Here is a 15,625-nt window from a genome sequence, read left to right on the forward strand (position 1 = left end):
ATATATGAAGTGAAAGTTTAAAATACAGAACAGCTGCCGAAAACGTTACAGTTTTTCATAAGGTCAATGGTTTTGTGACACACGTGATCAGTGGAAGTCCCAGTTGGATCAGGCACTCATACTCTATCCTGGAGATACGGGACTAGTGTCTTTTACGGGAAAACACCTTTAACATACCAAAGTAAACACTTTAAATACAAAAAGAAAGGAAGAATTGTGAGTTTTTTCTCCATTCCATTCCACAAATATATTTTATTGGTTAATCAGTAGATTATAGGGTAAAATAGAGGGTGCTATCAAAAAGTATAACTAGTTCTGCACAAGCTCTTATACTGCTATATTGATTAGTACAAAAAAAAAAGGTAATAACTTTTGGAAGATAAGGATGAAAAAGGAAAAAAAAAAAAAAACAACATAAACGGGCTGTGGGCCAACTATTTAATGGGGCCCACTGACGTTCAAGAACATTATACCTTGTAGTAAGGATTTGGTGGCTGTCTCCTGCCTAGTGATGCCATGTGGGCTCTATGATATATGGTGCTTTTATTTATTATCCCTTTTATCATTGTATATAGCTTTTTCATTAGATATTGGGCACCCATGTAATTTTGCTATGGTGCCCTATAGATTCTACTGACAACCTGTAATTACAATACGATATACCTATATAAGGTGGTAAGTATATGTGCCTGCAGGTCACCCCTCCCCCTTATACTCTTCTTCCCTTCTCACTATCATGTAAAACCGGTTTCAGTTTACAGTACAGTTCTTGAGAAACAAAGCCTATGGCAATAAGGAAGTGCAGGCGGCCAAAGCACTGGAAGTTGTATGAGCTTTCTATGTACTGCTGGGGAACTCCAGGAGGCTGAGCTTCTCTACTCTACCTGCTCGTTCATGGCCTATAAATAGGGGCTGACATCACCTCAATGTACTGGAGTGTTACCATACACACAGGGAGGCAGCTGTCCTGTGATACAGAGCTAAAAGCCGCAAAACTAACACAGTGCAAAAGTTAGGATGGAAGGAGAAAGGTGAGTTCCACGGGTGACAATAGTTTTAAATAGAAAAATGTTATTATTCCTACATGTCTTATGTGTATTTCATATACTTTATAAAAGAAAGCTGAGATGGATACAGTGCATATCTGAATACAATGTCTATTAATTTAATTTATTATAAAGAATGACTAGCATATGACATCAATAAGCAATATAGATTCACATGTACAGGTTGGGACCCTTGTTAATAGTGAAAACATAGAAAAATGGGAATTTAACTATGACCGAATAGATTAATATTTTACTATTTATTGGATAGTATGTATTATTTAGAGCTTTTCTGTACTGTATTAAGTTGTCATTCATTTAGTATTATATTCCTTAACATACAATATTAGTACTTTTGAATCAACTCTTTTTTAAAACATATCTTGGATATATTATTAAACAAGGGGGCTAGATAAAAAAAGAGCTAGGAAAATACTATTTTTTATTTTATGTGTAGAGGATGAAAACAGTTTACATTGTAAAACAGCAATAAATAATATGGCAATGTGAAATATATGACTCTCATTAGGTAAAATTATGAATGGTCTAACGTCACCAACTTATCACAGTAAACTGTATGATCAGAATTGTTTACATATAATTAAATTATCATAAAGAGTCGTATTGCTGATCTACTGCAGACCGCATGATAAATCACCCTTCTAGGATTAGCTTTTATTACAGTGTTATAGTATTCAGTTGCTTCGGGAGACAAATACACTGGCCATTGTGCTAAGCTCAATGCTTCTGCTAATGCTACTCGCTTCCCTTTCTATGGTTTGTGGAAACTTGCTACACATATGCAGGACACATACGCAGGTTTATTTATTTCCGTTTGTCAGGCCATATATTATACAGCTAAACATAATGTATATATAACAAAACATATACACACACACACACATATATATGTATATATATATATATATATATATATATATATATTAAAAAATTGCCATGACAATCATGATGTAGGATGTTTATGTATGTACTTTTTTTTAAATTTCTGCAAATAATAATAAATATGCAAAAAGGATGTATAAAAAAAATAAGTGACTGTGTTTTTTAGTACAATGTATATAAAACTTGTACTACATCTGCTTAGGATATATTGTTAATACCATACAATAGCAAACACACAATTGACAGTTAAATAATGTCAGTGGTAACCAAATGAAAACAAGGATGTGGAAAAATTTTTTTGTTATACTGGGACTGGGGGAAAAAGTCATACTTGCCTATTCTGGCTCCTTGCAGCTCCTTCCTGTCCCTTACTACTTATTGATTCTGAGACAAAATGTAGATGCAGGACTTGCCCTTGGCCAGTGATTGGCTAAGCGGCAGCTCCTGCTCCTACATCTCATCTTGAAAGCAAGGAGAAGAGGCAAAAAGTGGAGGACTAGAAGGAGCTGCAACAGGACCTTTGGGTAGGTAAGTATGACATTTTCTTCAGTTTCCCCCAGCATAATATAACAATTATTCTTATACTGCAATACCCTCTTACGACTGCTTCTGCCAGACTCCTCTATCGGTGGCATCTCTCCCTGAGAACAAGAGTATTGACTAGTCAGAGATTAACTTGCCCAATCATTTTCTTCTCCAACATCATCTGTCAGGGGGGAGTCGCAAGGCTCCTGTCCCCTGTACACATTAGACAGTCACATGAATCATATTTGAATAAAAGTGTGGTCTCCATAAAAGAGATGATCATCTAAATATGTAAATATGTGTACTTCTTCTTTATTCATATTTATGGCATTGAAATATTAATACTAAATACTATGTAATTTCTCTACAACCTTCCAATAAAATTATGGATGCTAGTCAACAACCAGGCAGTAATGGAAAGCTATGTGAATATACAGGAACTTTACAAACCTCGTGTGAATTATGTATCGATTGCAATAACTAGAGATGAGCAAACCTCGAGTCGATCTGAACCTGAACTTTCGGCATTTGATTAGCGGTGGCTGCTGAACTTGGATAAAGCCCTAAGGCTATGTGGAAAACATGGATATAGTCATTGGCTGTATCCATGTTTTCCAGACAACCTTAGAGCTTTATCCAAGTTCAGCAGCCCCCGCTAATCAAATGCCGATCGTTCGGGTTCGGATGGACTCGAACCCGAACCCGGTTCGCTCATCTCTAGCAATAACCCAAGGCCTAAGGGCTGCAGAGCAGCAATGTTAACCCCTGTAAGGAGACACTTTCCACATTTGCCCTTTGTACATGTGTTAAGTATTGATATATTTTGTTTCGGTCTTCATACAGGCAAAATAAGGAAGAGGAAGTGTGCAACAGCCCAAGGATGGGGAGAAAACAAAGAGGAAAATTTGTTTCTTTAAATAAACAGGAAGCTAAAATCGTGCTAGAAACATATGTAAAAAGAAGCTTAAGCAACTATGAAGGAAAAAGGACAGAGTGCAGGAAAGAGAGAAAGGTGCGAAGGTCAGTCAGTGATGCCACCAGGTTCACACACAGAGTGCACAAAGTTAAGATACCTCAAGCTAAATCACAGGAACCGGCCACAAAAGAAAGTGAGGCCCATTTGTCCAGACACGAACACGAACGTGCGGCCGTCAACAAGGCAGCCGCCGCCGCCGTCAAAAAGCAGTCATGGTTCAAGAGCTTTCTAAACCAGTTATTTAAAAAAGAGGCAAACACTTCCGAGCAAACCGTACGTGTGGTCGATAAAGCAGCCCAACGCACGGTGACCTCTTCTGTCGATGGACATTCAGATCAGACTACAAAGAGAAACAGCATTAGAAGAGCACTATCCTTTAAGAAGAGTAATACGGAGAAAAAGATGAAAAGGCCCACCCATCTTCCACTGAAGCAAGTCAGTAGACCACATCCACCTCAACCCTGTAAGTATAGCTTGACTAAAAAATAAAATAAACAAAAAAAATAGATGCCAAGTCATTTTTTACTATTACGTTGTATTGTTCACACATGCATTAACTTTTTATGGCTGTTACTTTTACGGCCTATAAAATTTAGATGGCTGTCTGCTATTCTGGCAGTTTCTTTGGGTTTGCTGCTTATATCACAGAATATCTTACAGAATGAATGTACCTCTACATTTACTTCATGTAATATGTTTTAGGTGAGGCAAATGAAAACTATTACTATGAGCAAGTATCTGCGGAGATTGAGCTTCTTGTGAAAGATACTGAAAACCTGGATGTTACTGGAAGTGGAGATTTAAATACAGATGGAACAGAAGACATGGGTAAGATTACTTAATGTTTCATTAATTAATGTTTCATATTGCATTAAAGTGAATGTACCATAAGTACATCGCTTTGTTTTTTTTTTACATCAATAGACTGACGCCGGAGCCCCGGTCCTTTTTTTGAACCACGGCTCGGTTCCTGCGCACTGCGCCAGTTTATTCCCAAACACTGGCTCAGCATGAAGCACTGGTTGCTGGCCTGCCAGCCCCCAGTGTGCCGATCTTCCCTCCCCACTGTGACTTGGCTCCATTAGAATCAATGGAGCCATGTCACAGACGGGAGATCGTCACACTGAGGGCCGTAGGGTCAGCCCCCAGTGCTTCATGCTGGGCAGGTGCTTGGGAATGAACTGAAGCCGTGCGCAGGAACCGCGCCGTGGTTCAAAAAGAGGACATCGACATCGGCACCAGCACCCCCATGCCGGCACCTAGTGGTACATTCACTTTAAAATGTATTGTCTTAAAGGGGTTGTCCGATATAGATAATGCTGCACTGTTAGAAAACACAGTAAACATCTCATGCTTACCTGTCCACGCTCCCCCTGGTGTCTTCTTGCAGTGCCTTGGTGTCCCCCACCTACTGCAGTCGCAAACTCATGTCATGAGTGACAGCCCACTCATGAAGTTAATAGTCACGCCGCTGTCCCGTTCCATATCAGTCAGTTATTGGCTTAGCGGGGTGTCACTGTCGAGAGGAGTTTGTCTTGGAAGTGGCAGTGACTGCAGTCAGAGGGGGGCACCACAGACACTGCAACAGGGCAGAGTGCAGAGAGGTACACATAAGATGTTTATTATGTTTTCCAACAGGGCAGCATGATATTAAAAGATTTCCAAATGCCGGATAACTCCTATAACTAGCAGAAAGCACGACATCTTAAAAATGCATTACAGTTCTCATAGACTTAAAAAAAGACCATATGGAAGTAAAACAGATTTCTGTAAATGTAAATTTTTGCATTTAATTTTTTTTTCTCTCCAGAAACTGTGATTAAGAAAATTGTCGCCATTCTTCAAAGAGAAGGTGATGCCTATAACAGAAAGGTATATTGACCATGTTTATTACCATCTAGATTGGTTTGCCATATCTAATTACTTGTCTATCTAATTCAGAGACAGTTTAGGGATTTTTTTTCATTAGTCACGTCTACTATATATAGATTACAGGTAGCGATAAGTTGTTTGTATGACATTTCTCATAGGCACGTGCTTTATCTTATTCTTGCACAATGTTTTCAAAAAAGGGCCATGTGATATATCTTCTCATGAATTATACCACATCACACACACAGCAGTGCTGCACTGTAATCTAGTGATGTTTGGAAGAATTAAAAACATTTTTTTATAGACTTTGCTGTTCTGGCAGGATGGAACAAGCAAGTTCTACTGTCAGTTATACAGGGCTTCTAACCAATACCCATTGTTTTTTAGATAGGAAGGTTCTGCAATTATATAAAACATAATTATATATATATATATATATATATATATATATATATATATATATATATGTGAGATTCTGTTTTATGAAACCGATCTTTACAGTTTAATATAGTTTTACTGCTAAGTAGATGATAATTTATTTTTACAAATATGACCGGAGGAGTAGATGAAGGGGATGGAGAGGTTGCTGTAGTATATGGTCCCTCTGGCATAATAAAAGAGTGCCATGTTATGAATGGCACAAGACTTGATGCAGGAATTGTATTGCAACACAGGAGCTTTAAAGGTTACCTACCATTTAAACTAACTTTTGACATGTCATAGCCACATGCCAGAAGTTTGTATCAGTCGGGGTCCAGGTGCTGAGACCCCTAACGATTGTTAGAATGAAGGTTCAGATGCGCACAGCCCAGGGAACTTTTGGTAAAGTGATTACCGTAAAATCCATAGGGTTGCATTATAATTCCATCGACTGCTACTATCCCTTCATTCTAACAATCGTTGGACATTGAGCACCTGGACCCCGACGATAAAAACGTCTTACCTGTCGCTATGAGATGCCAGAAATTTGTTTAAATGATAGGTACTCTTTAGGTTATGTATCAGCTGTGAAAATAATTTGTTTATAAGACATGGTAATATTAATGTTAACCTGTATTTTGTCTTCTCTGCAGGTTAAAAATGACCCCACCATCAGCAACTTCTTCAGAGATATCTCATACAATTCCTTTAAGCAACTTGCCGATGTGTATATTGACAAAGAGATCAAAAAGAGGGACTCTGCTGCAACTCCTGAGGATATAAAATTTGCCTTCTCTGTCCACTTCACTAAGCAGGTCGTTGGACTCTCTACTCACCCTGCAAACAGAATCATGGGCTTTGGGAACAAATACCTTCAAGACACTTTTACATGGCTTTCATACAGTAGGGAAAATCTGGTAAATAATCCACAGCGTAAAGTTTAGCTAAACTTTTAATTATACAAATACAAATGTCCTGCAGCACTCAGAAGTCAAAGCGGGTGCCAGCTGTCCCACCTGGAATGTGGATAATCCACAATAGAAAATGACTGCAGCACTCCAAATCATGGAAAGTAAAAATTTATTAAAGCATGGAAACACAGGGTCCTATTACATGGGCCTATCATAAACTGTAAATGAGCGCTCGATTACTGAGCAATTATATGGGCCAACAATTGGGTGACAAGGATGTCCAACGATGTCCATGCAGCCCTTGCTTTTAGTGTAAAATAATAAAGTATTAACTCAACTTACTAATTTCCCGGTGTCCTCGGAGGCCTTCCCTGCTGTCTGCAGCTCTGCCTTCTGTTCTGGTCTTTGCACTGACAGGCGACGGCACTGACAGGCGACGGCAGCTCAGCCAATCAATGGCTGAGACAGGACGCTGGCTGCTCAGCCAATCACTGGCCGTGGCCGTTTAGGCCAGTGATTGGCTGAGTGTCCGCGACCTGTCAGTGCAGAGACCTGACCAGATTGCAGTGCTGCAGACACTGGGGATGGCCTCCGAGGACAAGGGGGAAAGTGGTAAGGTGAGTTAAAGGGGCATTCCGGGAAAAGTAGAAGATCTGACCCCTGAACCCCCCGCCAATCTCCGTATCGGACCCCGCTGGCTCTGTTATGAATCAATCCACGGGTCGGCACGTGACCTGCAGCTCTATTCATTCCTATGGAGTGAAGGAAAGAGACTAGTATGCCGGAAGAGAGCTGTACTCTGCTTTTTCCGTCGCTCCATAGGAATGAATAGAGCTGCAGGTCACGTGCCGACTCGGGGCTCTATTCATAACACAGTCAGCCGACTCCGATATAGAGATGGCCGGAGGGTTCAGGGGTCGGACCCCTGCGATCTACTACTTTACCCCTATCCTGTGAATAGGGGAAAAGTTAATTTTTCCCGGAATACCCTTTTAGTACTTTATTATTTTATACTACAATCATCAGCCATCGGACCTAAAGAAATGACCAGCTGATGATCGTTTCCTCGGCTGATCGTTCCCTCTATTACACAGAGTGATAATTGGCAATTATCGCGCCATGTAATAGGGCCCTAACAGCGACGTTTCAGCCCCATCCATAGGCTCCTTTTTCAAGCAAGCACTTGCTTTAAAATGGACGCTATGGATGGGTCTGAAACGTCGCTGTTAGTTTTCATGCTGTAATAAATATTCACTATTCACAATTCGGAGTGCTGCAGTTATTTTCTATAGTAAACTTTTAACTAGTTATCATATGAGTATCATGTCATGTAGAACAGCCGAGTCATCTGTGCCAGAAGTAATGTGTTAGCCACAAACAATGACACTGCTCTTTCCTATATGTGGTAGCATGAGATATTATATACACAAGCTCCCTGAGGTCACTGTTATCTATAATAGTAATAGGAAGAGAATGGCTGAGAGATATAGGGCAAAGCTATTATTGTCATTAACATATCTATGTCAAATGATCCTGTTACTCGTGGTCAGCTGCTGTGTCAGTATCAGCACACTAATAGACGTGTAATTCACGTGTCGGGAGTGTTTGATGATCTAATAAGTAACCAGACATCACTCATGAATGGGGAAGCAGGATTCCATTTGATAGATGAAAGGATGTCGCTACTACAAGCTTTAACATGGACCTGGCCTTAAGAATAACTTAAGAATATAATATATGGAACCTCACTATACAGTATTATCTCTATATCTATCTGTAAAGTACATGCATTGGCAGATAAGTGTCTTTACAAGTATACCTAGAATTTGTTATATAGATCTGTAGTTTATTTCTATTTAAAAATCTCAAGTCTTCCAGTCGTTATCAGCGGCTGTATGTCCTGCAGGAAGTGGTGTATTCTTTCCAGTCTGACACAGTGCTCTCTGCTGCCGCCTCTGTCCATGTCAGGAACTGTCCAGAGCAGCAGCAAATTCCCATAGAAAACCTTTCCTGCTCTGGACAGTTCCTGTCACAAACAAAGGTGGCAGCAGAGAGCACTGTGTCAGACTGAAAAGAATACACCACTTACAGCAGCTGATAAGTATGAAAATACTGAAGATTTTTAAATAGAAGTAAATAAAAATCTGTATAATTTTATAACACCAGTTGACTGGAAAGAATGTTTTTGCCGGAGTAACCCTTTAACAGGAATTTATTTTTAAGTATATTTATACATTTTATTAAATAAAATATAGTAAATATTGACTATTTATGTGTATCTTTTTCTGCAGACCGTCTCTGGTTTAGAAGAATGTATCAGTCCTGACTGAAGAGTCCTCATTACTAATCGTCCATGATGCTGGCACGGGATAACTTCATTCCATCAATGTGAAATATTTTATATTCTATTACTGCTGGACCAGTATATACTGTATACCCTTTGTATGCATAAACTTATGTTATTTAGTAGTTAGGATACTGAACTCTCCATCTTTAATGGCTTTGAAGAGGAGTTCCCATCTCGCACCCTGAGTTCCCATCTCGCACCCTGGGCTCCCCAGCCGCCTTTAGCCTGCTCTCCGTCTGCCGGAAGTGGTTGAGAAGCTAAATCAGCTAAGGCTGCTATTTTAGGCAATTTACTTAACTCCTTTTTCCTTCCAAGCTACGTTATTTGTAGCTGATAAGGAATGACAGGTCTACATTTAGAGGCATAAAGATGGGGCTAGACCCTGGCACATAAGAAGGTCTAACATTCTCCATGTTATAAAATTTTTATTACGAACCACAGGGTTGCTTTATTGCACTACATTTTTATGTTGTAACAGTCGGCACTTTATTAGATTCTGCTGCTATCTTTTGTCTCCATTGGTCTTTCTATGGTGTTTACGTCATGTGAAGAACTTTGTATCGATAATTATGTACATACTATAAATAGAATTTGCGTTTTACATTTTCATTTTATGACTGTAAGATATGTCGTGTTTACGTGTTGCTGAAATAAATAAAAATATTTTAGTTTTAGTTTTTAGCATTGTGTAATTGTTTATTGGCTACTGTCACACGTTTAATAACCCTTTGAGGACCAGGCCCAGAATGACCCAGTGGACAGCGCAAATTTTGATCTTTGATCTTTCGTTTTTCCCTCCTCCCCTTCTAAGAGCTCTAGCACTTTTTGTTTTCTATCTACAAGGCCATGTAGTGGCTTGTTTGTTACAGGAATAGTTTTACTTTGTAATGGCGTCTTTCATTTTACCATAATGAATTCCAAATATATTATTATTAGCACGCTTCATAGCTCAGGACATACCAGTACCGGTACGTCCTAGGTCACCTAGGGGTTAACGGAGAAGTCCAGTGAAAATTTTTATTGAAGTATTGTATTGCCCTCCAAAAGTTATACAAATCACCAATATACACTTATTACGGGAAATGCACATAAAGTGCTTTTTTCCCTGCACTTACTACTGCATCAAGGCTTCACTTTCTGGATAATATGGTGATGTCACTTCCTGGATAACATGGTGATGTCACTTCCTGGATAACATGGTGATGTCACGACCTGACTCCCAGAGCTGTGCGGGCTGTGGCTGCTGGAGAAAATGATGGCAGGGGGACACTGAGGAACACAGGACACTGGAGGGACACTGAGCATCCCTCTGCCATCATCCTCTCCAGCAGCCACAGCCCGCACAGCTCTGGGAGTCGGGTCGTGACATCACCATTTTATCCAGGAAGTGACATCGTCATGTTATCCAGGAAGTGACATCACCATGGTATCCAGGAAGTAAAGCCTTGATGCAGTAGTAAGTGCAGGGAAAAAAGCACTTTATAAGCATTTTCTGTAATAAGTGTATATTGGTCATTTAGATAACTTTTGGGGGGGCAATAAAATACTTTATTTAGGCACCGGACCACGGGTGCCTAGTGGTAAATAAGGCCCTGACTATGGGGGAGATTTATCAAACATGGTGTAAAGTGAAACTGGCTCAGTTGCCCCTAGCAACCAATCAGATTCCACCTTTCATTCCTCACAGATTCTTTGGAAAATTGAAGGTGGAATCTGATTGGTTGCTAGGGGCAACTGAGCCAGTTTCAGCATTTTTTTTTTTTTACTGATTCCTTCAGTCAGTAGGAATTCTAAGTGCATCACTAAATCACATAATTCCTAAGCCTATTCAGTGTTTATAATGTGCATTAATGGTGCGTTCACACCTACAGGATCTGCAGCTGATTTTCTGCAGCAGATTTCAGTTAAATAACTGAACACAGCATCAAATCTGATGCTGTGTTCAGTTATTTAACTGAAATCTGCTGCAGAAAATCAGCTGCAGATCCTGTAGGTGTGAACGCACCCTAATGTAATCAAACAAAAAGCACCATTTTTATTTTGACAATATGTGACGTAAGTTTCTGAATTGATAGTCTGAGGAACTGATTGTTTCTGTTATTTATATGTAAATCCCCAATGGCCATTACAGGCTTATGTCTTTGTTGAGTCTTTAGACGCTGATGATATTGAGCTGTAAATCTCTAGTGTGTAGGTGTTACATCATGTCTCTTTATAGGACGGTGAGCAATAGGTGGAATAGTCTGCATAATTTGTGATGTCGCTGTAGGCATACCTATCTCCATAGAGAGCCTACAGACTATACAATGAGCCTGCGTGTACATACAGAGGAGGAACCGGAGCTGTGAATTAGCATTTCCTTTTCTGTATAGGATAAACAGGCTGTGATGTAGTTCAGTGAAACAAGGAAATGCTGCACCTAGTGTTGTTTATCACATTCGGAGGGAGTTAAAGGAGGCTGCTGTACAAAAGAATTGACATGTTTGGATGTACTTCTCTATTGTTCTTTTTTCTGTTACGCTTTCTTATTCAATAAAAGCTTTAAATAAAAAAAAATAAATAAAAAAATAAAAAAGATGTCATAGGTTTAATCAATGGAAGTCCAGATACCGAGACCAACCAATCACTATAACAAAGGGGAAGAAGCGCTCAGCTGAATGCTGTATCCTTTGTTTCTGATTGTGCTGCTTACAGATTCCTAAAAAGTCTACGAGAGAGAAGAGATCAGGAATCTAATGGCTACAACACTCATCTGAGCATCTCTGCCCCCTCCTTTCAGCCATTAATGTGTTAAAGGGGTTGTTTACCCTTTTTTTTCCCCCCAAATCAACTGGTGCCAGAAAGTGCCAGATATTTGTAATTTACTTCTATTAAAAAATCTCCAGTCTTCCAGTACTTATCAGCTGCAGAAGTTGGTGTATTCTCTCCAGTCTGACACAGTGCTCTCTGCCGCCACCTCTGTTCATGTCAGGAACTGTCCACAGCAGTAGCAAATCCCCATAGAAAACATCTCCTGCTCTCCAAACTAGAAAGAATGCCACTTCCTGCAGGACATACAGCAGGTGATAAGTACTAGAAGATTTGAGATTTTTTAATAGAAGTACAGTGGTGCCTTGGATTACAAGCATAATTCATTCCAGGACTGTGCTTGTAATCCAAATACACTCTTAAACCAAAGCAAAACTTCCCATAAGAAATTAGTAAAATGCAGACAATTGGTTCCACACCCCAAAAATAATGTTTTTTTTTTTTTTAATTCTGAATAACATGTAGAACAGATGAAACAAACATTTATAAACAGCTGAATATGTGATATTATAAGTTACAGTACAGTATAGCAATCACCATGTGGAGTATAATGTATAGTAAGAGCATAAACCTGATAACACAGCCGCAGTTTGTAGATACAGGATGGAACTACAGATCTCCACAATGCAGTAGTGTAGTACAATAGGTTAGAATAGAGAAGCAGGGCTGCTGTCAGAGGTCTATGTGGTCACATGCCAGCAATGGGGAGGGGTGTGTGTTCAGAATGGGCCAATCAGGAGTGGGAATCAGAGCTGTGCAGGAGGACAGTGACAGAAACTTTATATACAGTAGTGTGAATGGCTGAGTGTAAGTGCAGGCAGATTATAGCAGGAATGGACAGGATGGGAAACACAAGGGCTGACAGAGACTACAGGGAGTATAAAGCAATTAGCAGGACATATGTTGCCACATACATGTTCAGGGAGAGAGGGGTTACAACTATAAAGAGATTACCTCCACAGTCCTGTCCCCTGATGCAAGCCCCAGCCTGAAGTGGATCTGCTGTGGATATGCTATGATTTGGAAGGTGAGGAAAACTTCCTGGGTCAGAGTACAGTGCTCTAGACCCCGCTATGCAGACCATGCCCCTCCTCCACTCCCCTCCCACCCAGTACAGGGAGCTCTTAAACCAAAGCAATTCTCTTAATCCAGGTTACAATTTTGAAAAACTGTGAGCTCTTCTTGCAAAATGCTCTTAATTCAAGTTACTCTGAAACCAAGGTACCACTGTAAATTACACATCTCACTTTCTGGCACCAGTTGATTTGAAAGAAAACATTTTTTTTGGTGAACAACCCTTTTTAAATGGGTTACCCAGGCATAGCACAGCTACTTTCTTGGAAAAACAGCACTACCCCTGTCCTCAGGTTGTGTGTGGTTTTACTGTTCAGCTCTATTCAGTTCAATGAAACTGAGCAGCAATACCACACCCAAACTGAGGCCATGAGTGGTGCTGTTTCTGGAAGAAAGCGGACATGTTTTTGAAAATCTTTAAAATATGAGGAGGTACATTTATCATTGCCTTTTCATCACTATTTTGGCGATTTTGCATACATTTTTAAGCAACACGTATCAAGACGTTTGTGCTATTTTTGAGCGGTTTACACCGGTTGTGCCATTTTGTATTTTCTTTTTCGCTTAAAGTTGGTGTGGCTTACGTTAGTTACTTTTTTAACCAGATTTATCATGTGTGATTATTTTTAGTTTGGGCAGCAGTAGTCCAGTCAGACCCTGGCATCATTTGTTAGCTAAAAAAAAAAAAGATTTATAAAGGCTTGTGCACCTAATGATACATTTTGCGAACGGACTGGAAATTTTTGCACTGCGTGTGAAAAGTGTGCAAGCGCAAAAATTATTGTGCAAATCATAAATGTCCCCCTTGGTGAATGTCCAAAGAGAGGATTGGTGGAATAGCAAGGGGCACCACAATGGAAATTACCAATGGCGATCTTGGCAGAGATAGACACCCTGTCACTGCCACATTGCTGCTGGGTCTTAGAACACTGTGCTGTAACAGTACATTCCCTCCACCATTCGTATGTAAAGGGACTTGTGTTACCTGTGTCTGAGAAATAAAATTAGTCCACACCCCCTAGTGGAGGAGGAGTGAAGAACCAGGGGCCTCCTAGACTCTGCTCCTTGGTATGGTTTCATACCCTTCAGTAGGCTTGTTACAATTTAGGAGCATTTCTTTTAAAGAATTGTAAAACTATATTTTACGTGCTCTAATAGCAAATATATGACCCAACTCTTTTAAATGAAAATATTTCTGTTGCCACTAGGAGAAGCTCCCTGCATACTATTTTATAATATGTCTCAATACAAGCTGCTTACATTTCTTTGCAATGAACTCCCCCTAGTGGAAATAGCTACTGACTGTAAGTGTAGGTGGGTTGAAGGGAAAGAAAGAGAATTCTGCAGAGCAGCGGAGACCACTAATGCACATGGAAGCCAACATATAGAACTCTGGGCTTTCCCTTATCTTCACCCCTTAGGGGGTAAAAGGTCTAGCAGATCTTTGAAGCCAAAGCCAGGAATGGATTTGAAAAGAGGAAAAATCTCAGTCTTTCCTTTATGAACTTTTCTCTATTTATAGTCTGGCTTTGGCTTCAAAAAGCTGTGTGTAAAGGCACCCTTAGTCTTTACAGAATGTTTTACAGAGTTTTTGCTGGTAGTCATCACCAGATGGAGCTGCATGACCATAAGGCTATGTTCACACATAATTTCCGGTCATATTTTTGGACCTTAAATAAGTTAGTCACAGTTATTTATAATAATAATAATACAAAAAATAATTTGATCTGAGGAAGCGCGCATGCGCGCGAAATGGCCGTCATGAGAATGTTGTTTGTGTAGGATCGTGGCACCTGCCGTCCCGCAAGACACATGTCTACGTTTTTATCTACTATGAAATAAAGAAACTTTGCATCAGATCGGTGAGTGCCTTCAGCTATCATTACTACTTTGTTGCTATTACAAAAAATAATTTGACATTTGAGCTATGTTCACAAAACATTAGTTCCCCCCCCCCCCCCAAATAAAAGAAAATGAAATGCTGTTACAAAAAAAATTACGGTGGGAATATTATTTATGTACAGTGTGTGGTGGGGTTATTCTTTTTTCTAGTACTACTACAAATCATAGGTTAACTGTCCTGTGGTTATTATTCTTCATTTGAATGGGTACAACACTGGCCATTTTTGAAGGGGTATCCCATTCCAGTAATATACACGGTGAATCCCCCCCCCTTCTGGAGACTAATAATTTGCTCCATACTTGTTATTATCTTTTCATCCTCCTTCTCCCAGTTCTGAGCCTGCTGCTTTCTGCTGAAGACATGGAAAACTGTAGGTGAGCTGTTGACTCCGTCTCTGTCCCTGGCCGACTGTCTCTGCACTCTGTAATGCCGGAAGGGTTAATCTAAGGTCAAGTTGCTGGTGACCTCACTATGATTACCCCTAAAAACTAGAGGAAGGAGGCTAAAAAGATAACAAGTAACTGTATGTGACTGCTGCTTTATTTAGACATGTATAATTTCCAGTTCCTTTATACGTCATATAGGCAAATGTCTTGTCTTACATTACTTACAGTATGTATCTATTAGTAGTTTCTTTTCTGATCTTTTTTTTTTTTTGTGTTCCACTTACTTATGTTCACATGACATTTTTTCTGTCCCTTTTCTTTTTCAAAATGACGGCCGTCGTTTCGCTTTTTGGGCACCTGTCATTACAATGACGGCTGTTGGTACATTATATTAGTTCAGATCTCTTTTGTGTGTGGTTCTTTTCTGAAGGTCCATTGAATTTAATAGTAAACA

At 39.7% G+C, this 15,625-nt stretch overlaps 1 protein-coding gene across 1 annotated transcript; it reads left to right on the forward strand.

The window, feature by feature from the left end:
- The first annotated feature begins 843 nt into the window (after window positions 1-843).
- LOC138767268 (apoptosis facilitator Bcl-2-like protein 14) lies at window positions 844-9,674 on the forward strand. The gene is made up of 6 exons (XM_069944690.1): window positions 844-1,031; window positions 3,318-3,913; window positions 4,153-4,278; window positions 5,261-5,322; window positions 6,396-6,659; window positions 8,945-9,674. The coding sequence occupies exons 1-6, from the start codon at window positions 1,018-1,020 to the stop codon at window positions 8,981-8,983; spliced, it is 1,101 nt and encodes a 366-aa protein (XP_069800791.1). The 5' UTR covers window positions 844-1,017; the 3' UTR covers window positions 8,984-9,674.
- Window positions 9,675-15,625: the final 5,951 nt, after the last annotated feature.

Source organism: Dendropsophus ebraccatus, chromosome 11 (assembly GCF_027789765.1).
Source record: "Dendropsophus ebraccatus isolate aDenEbr1 chromosome 11, aDenEbr1.pat, whole genome shotgun sequence".
NCBI lineage: Eukaryota > Metazoa > Chordata > Amphibia > Anura > Hylidae > Dendropsophus > Dendropsophus ebraccatus.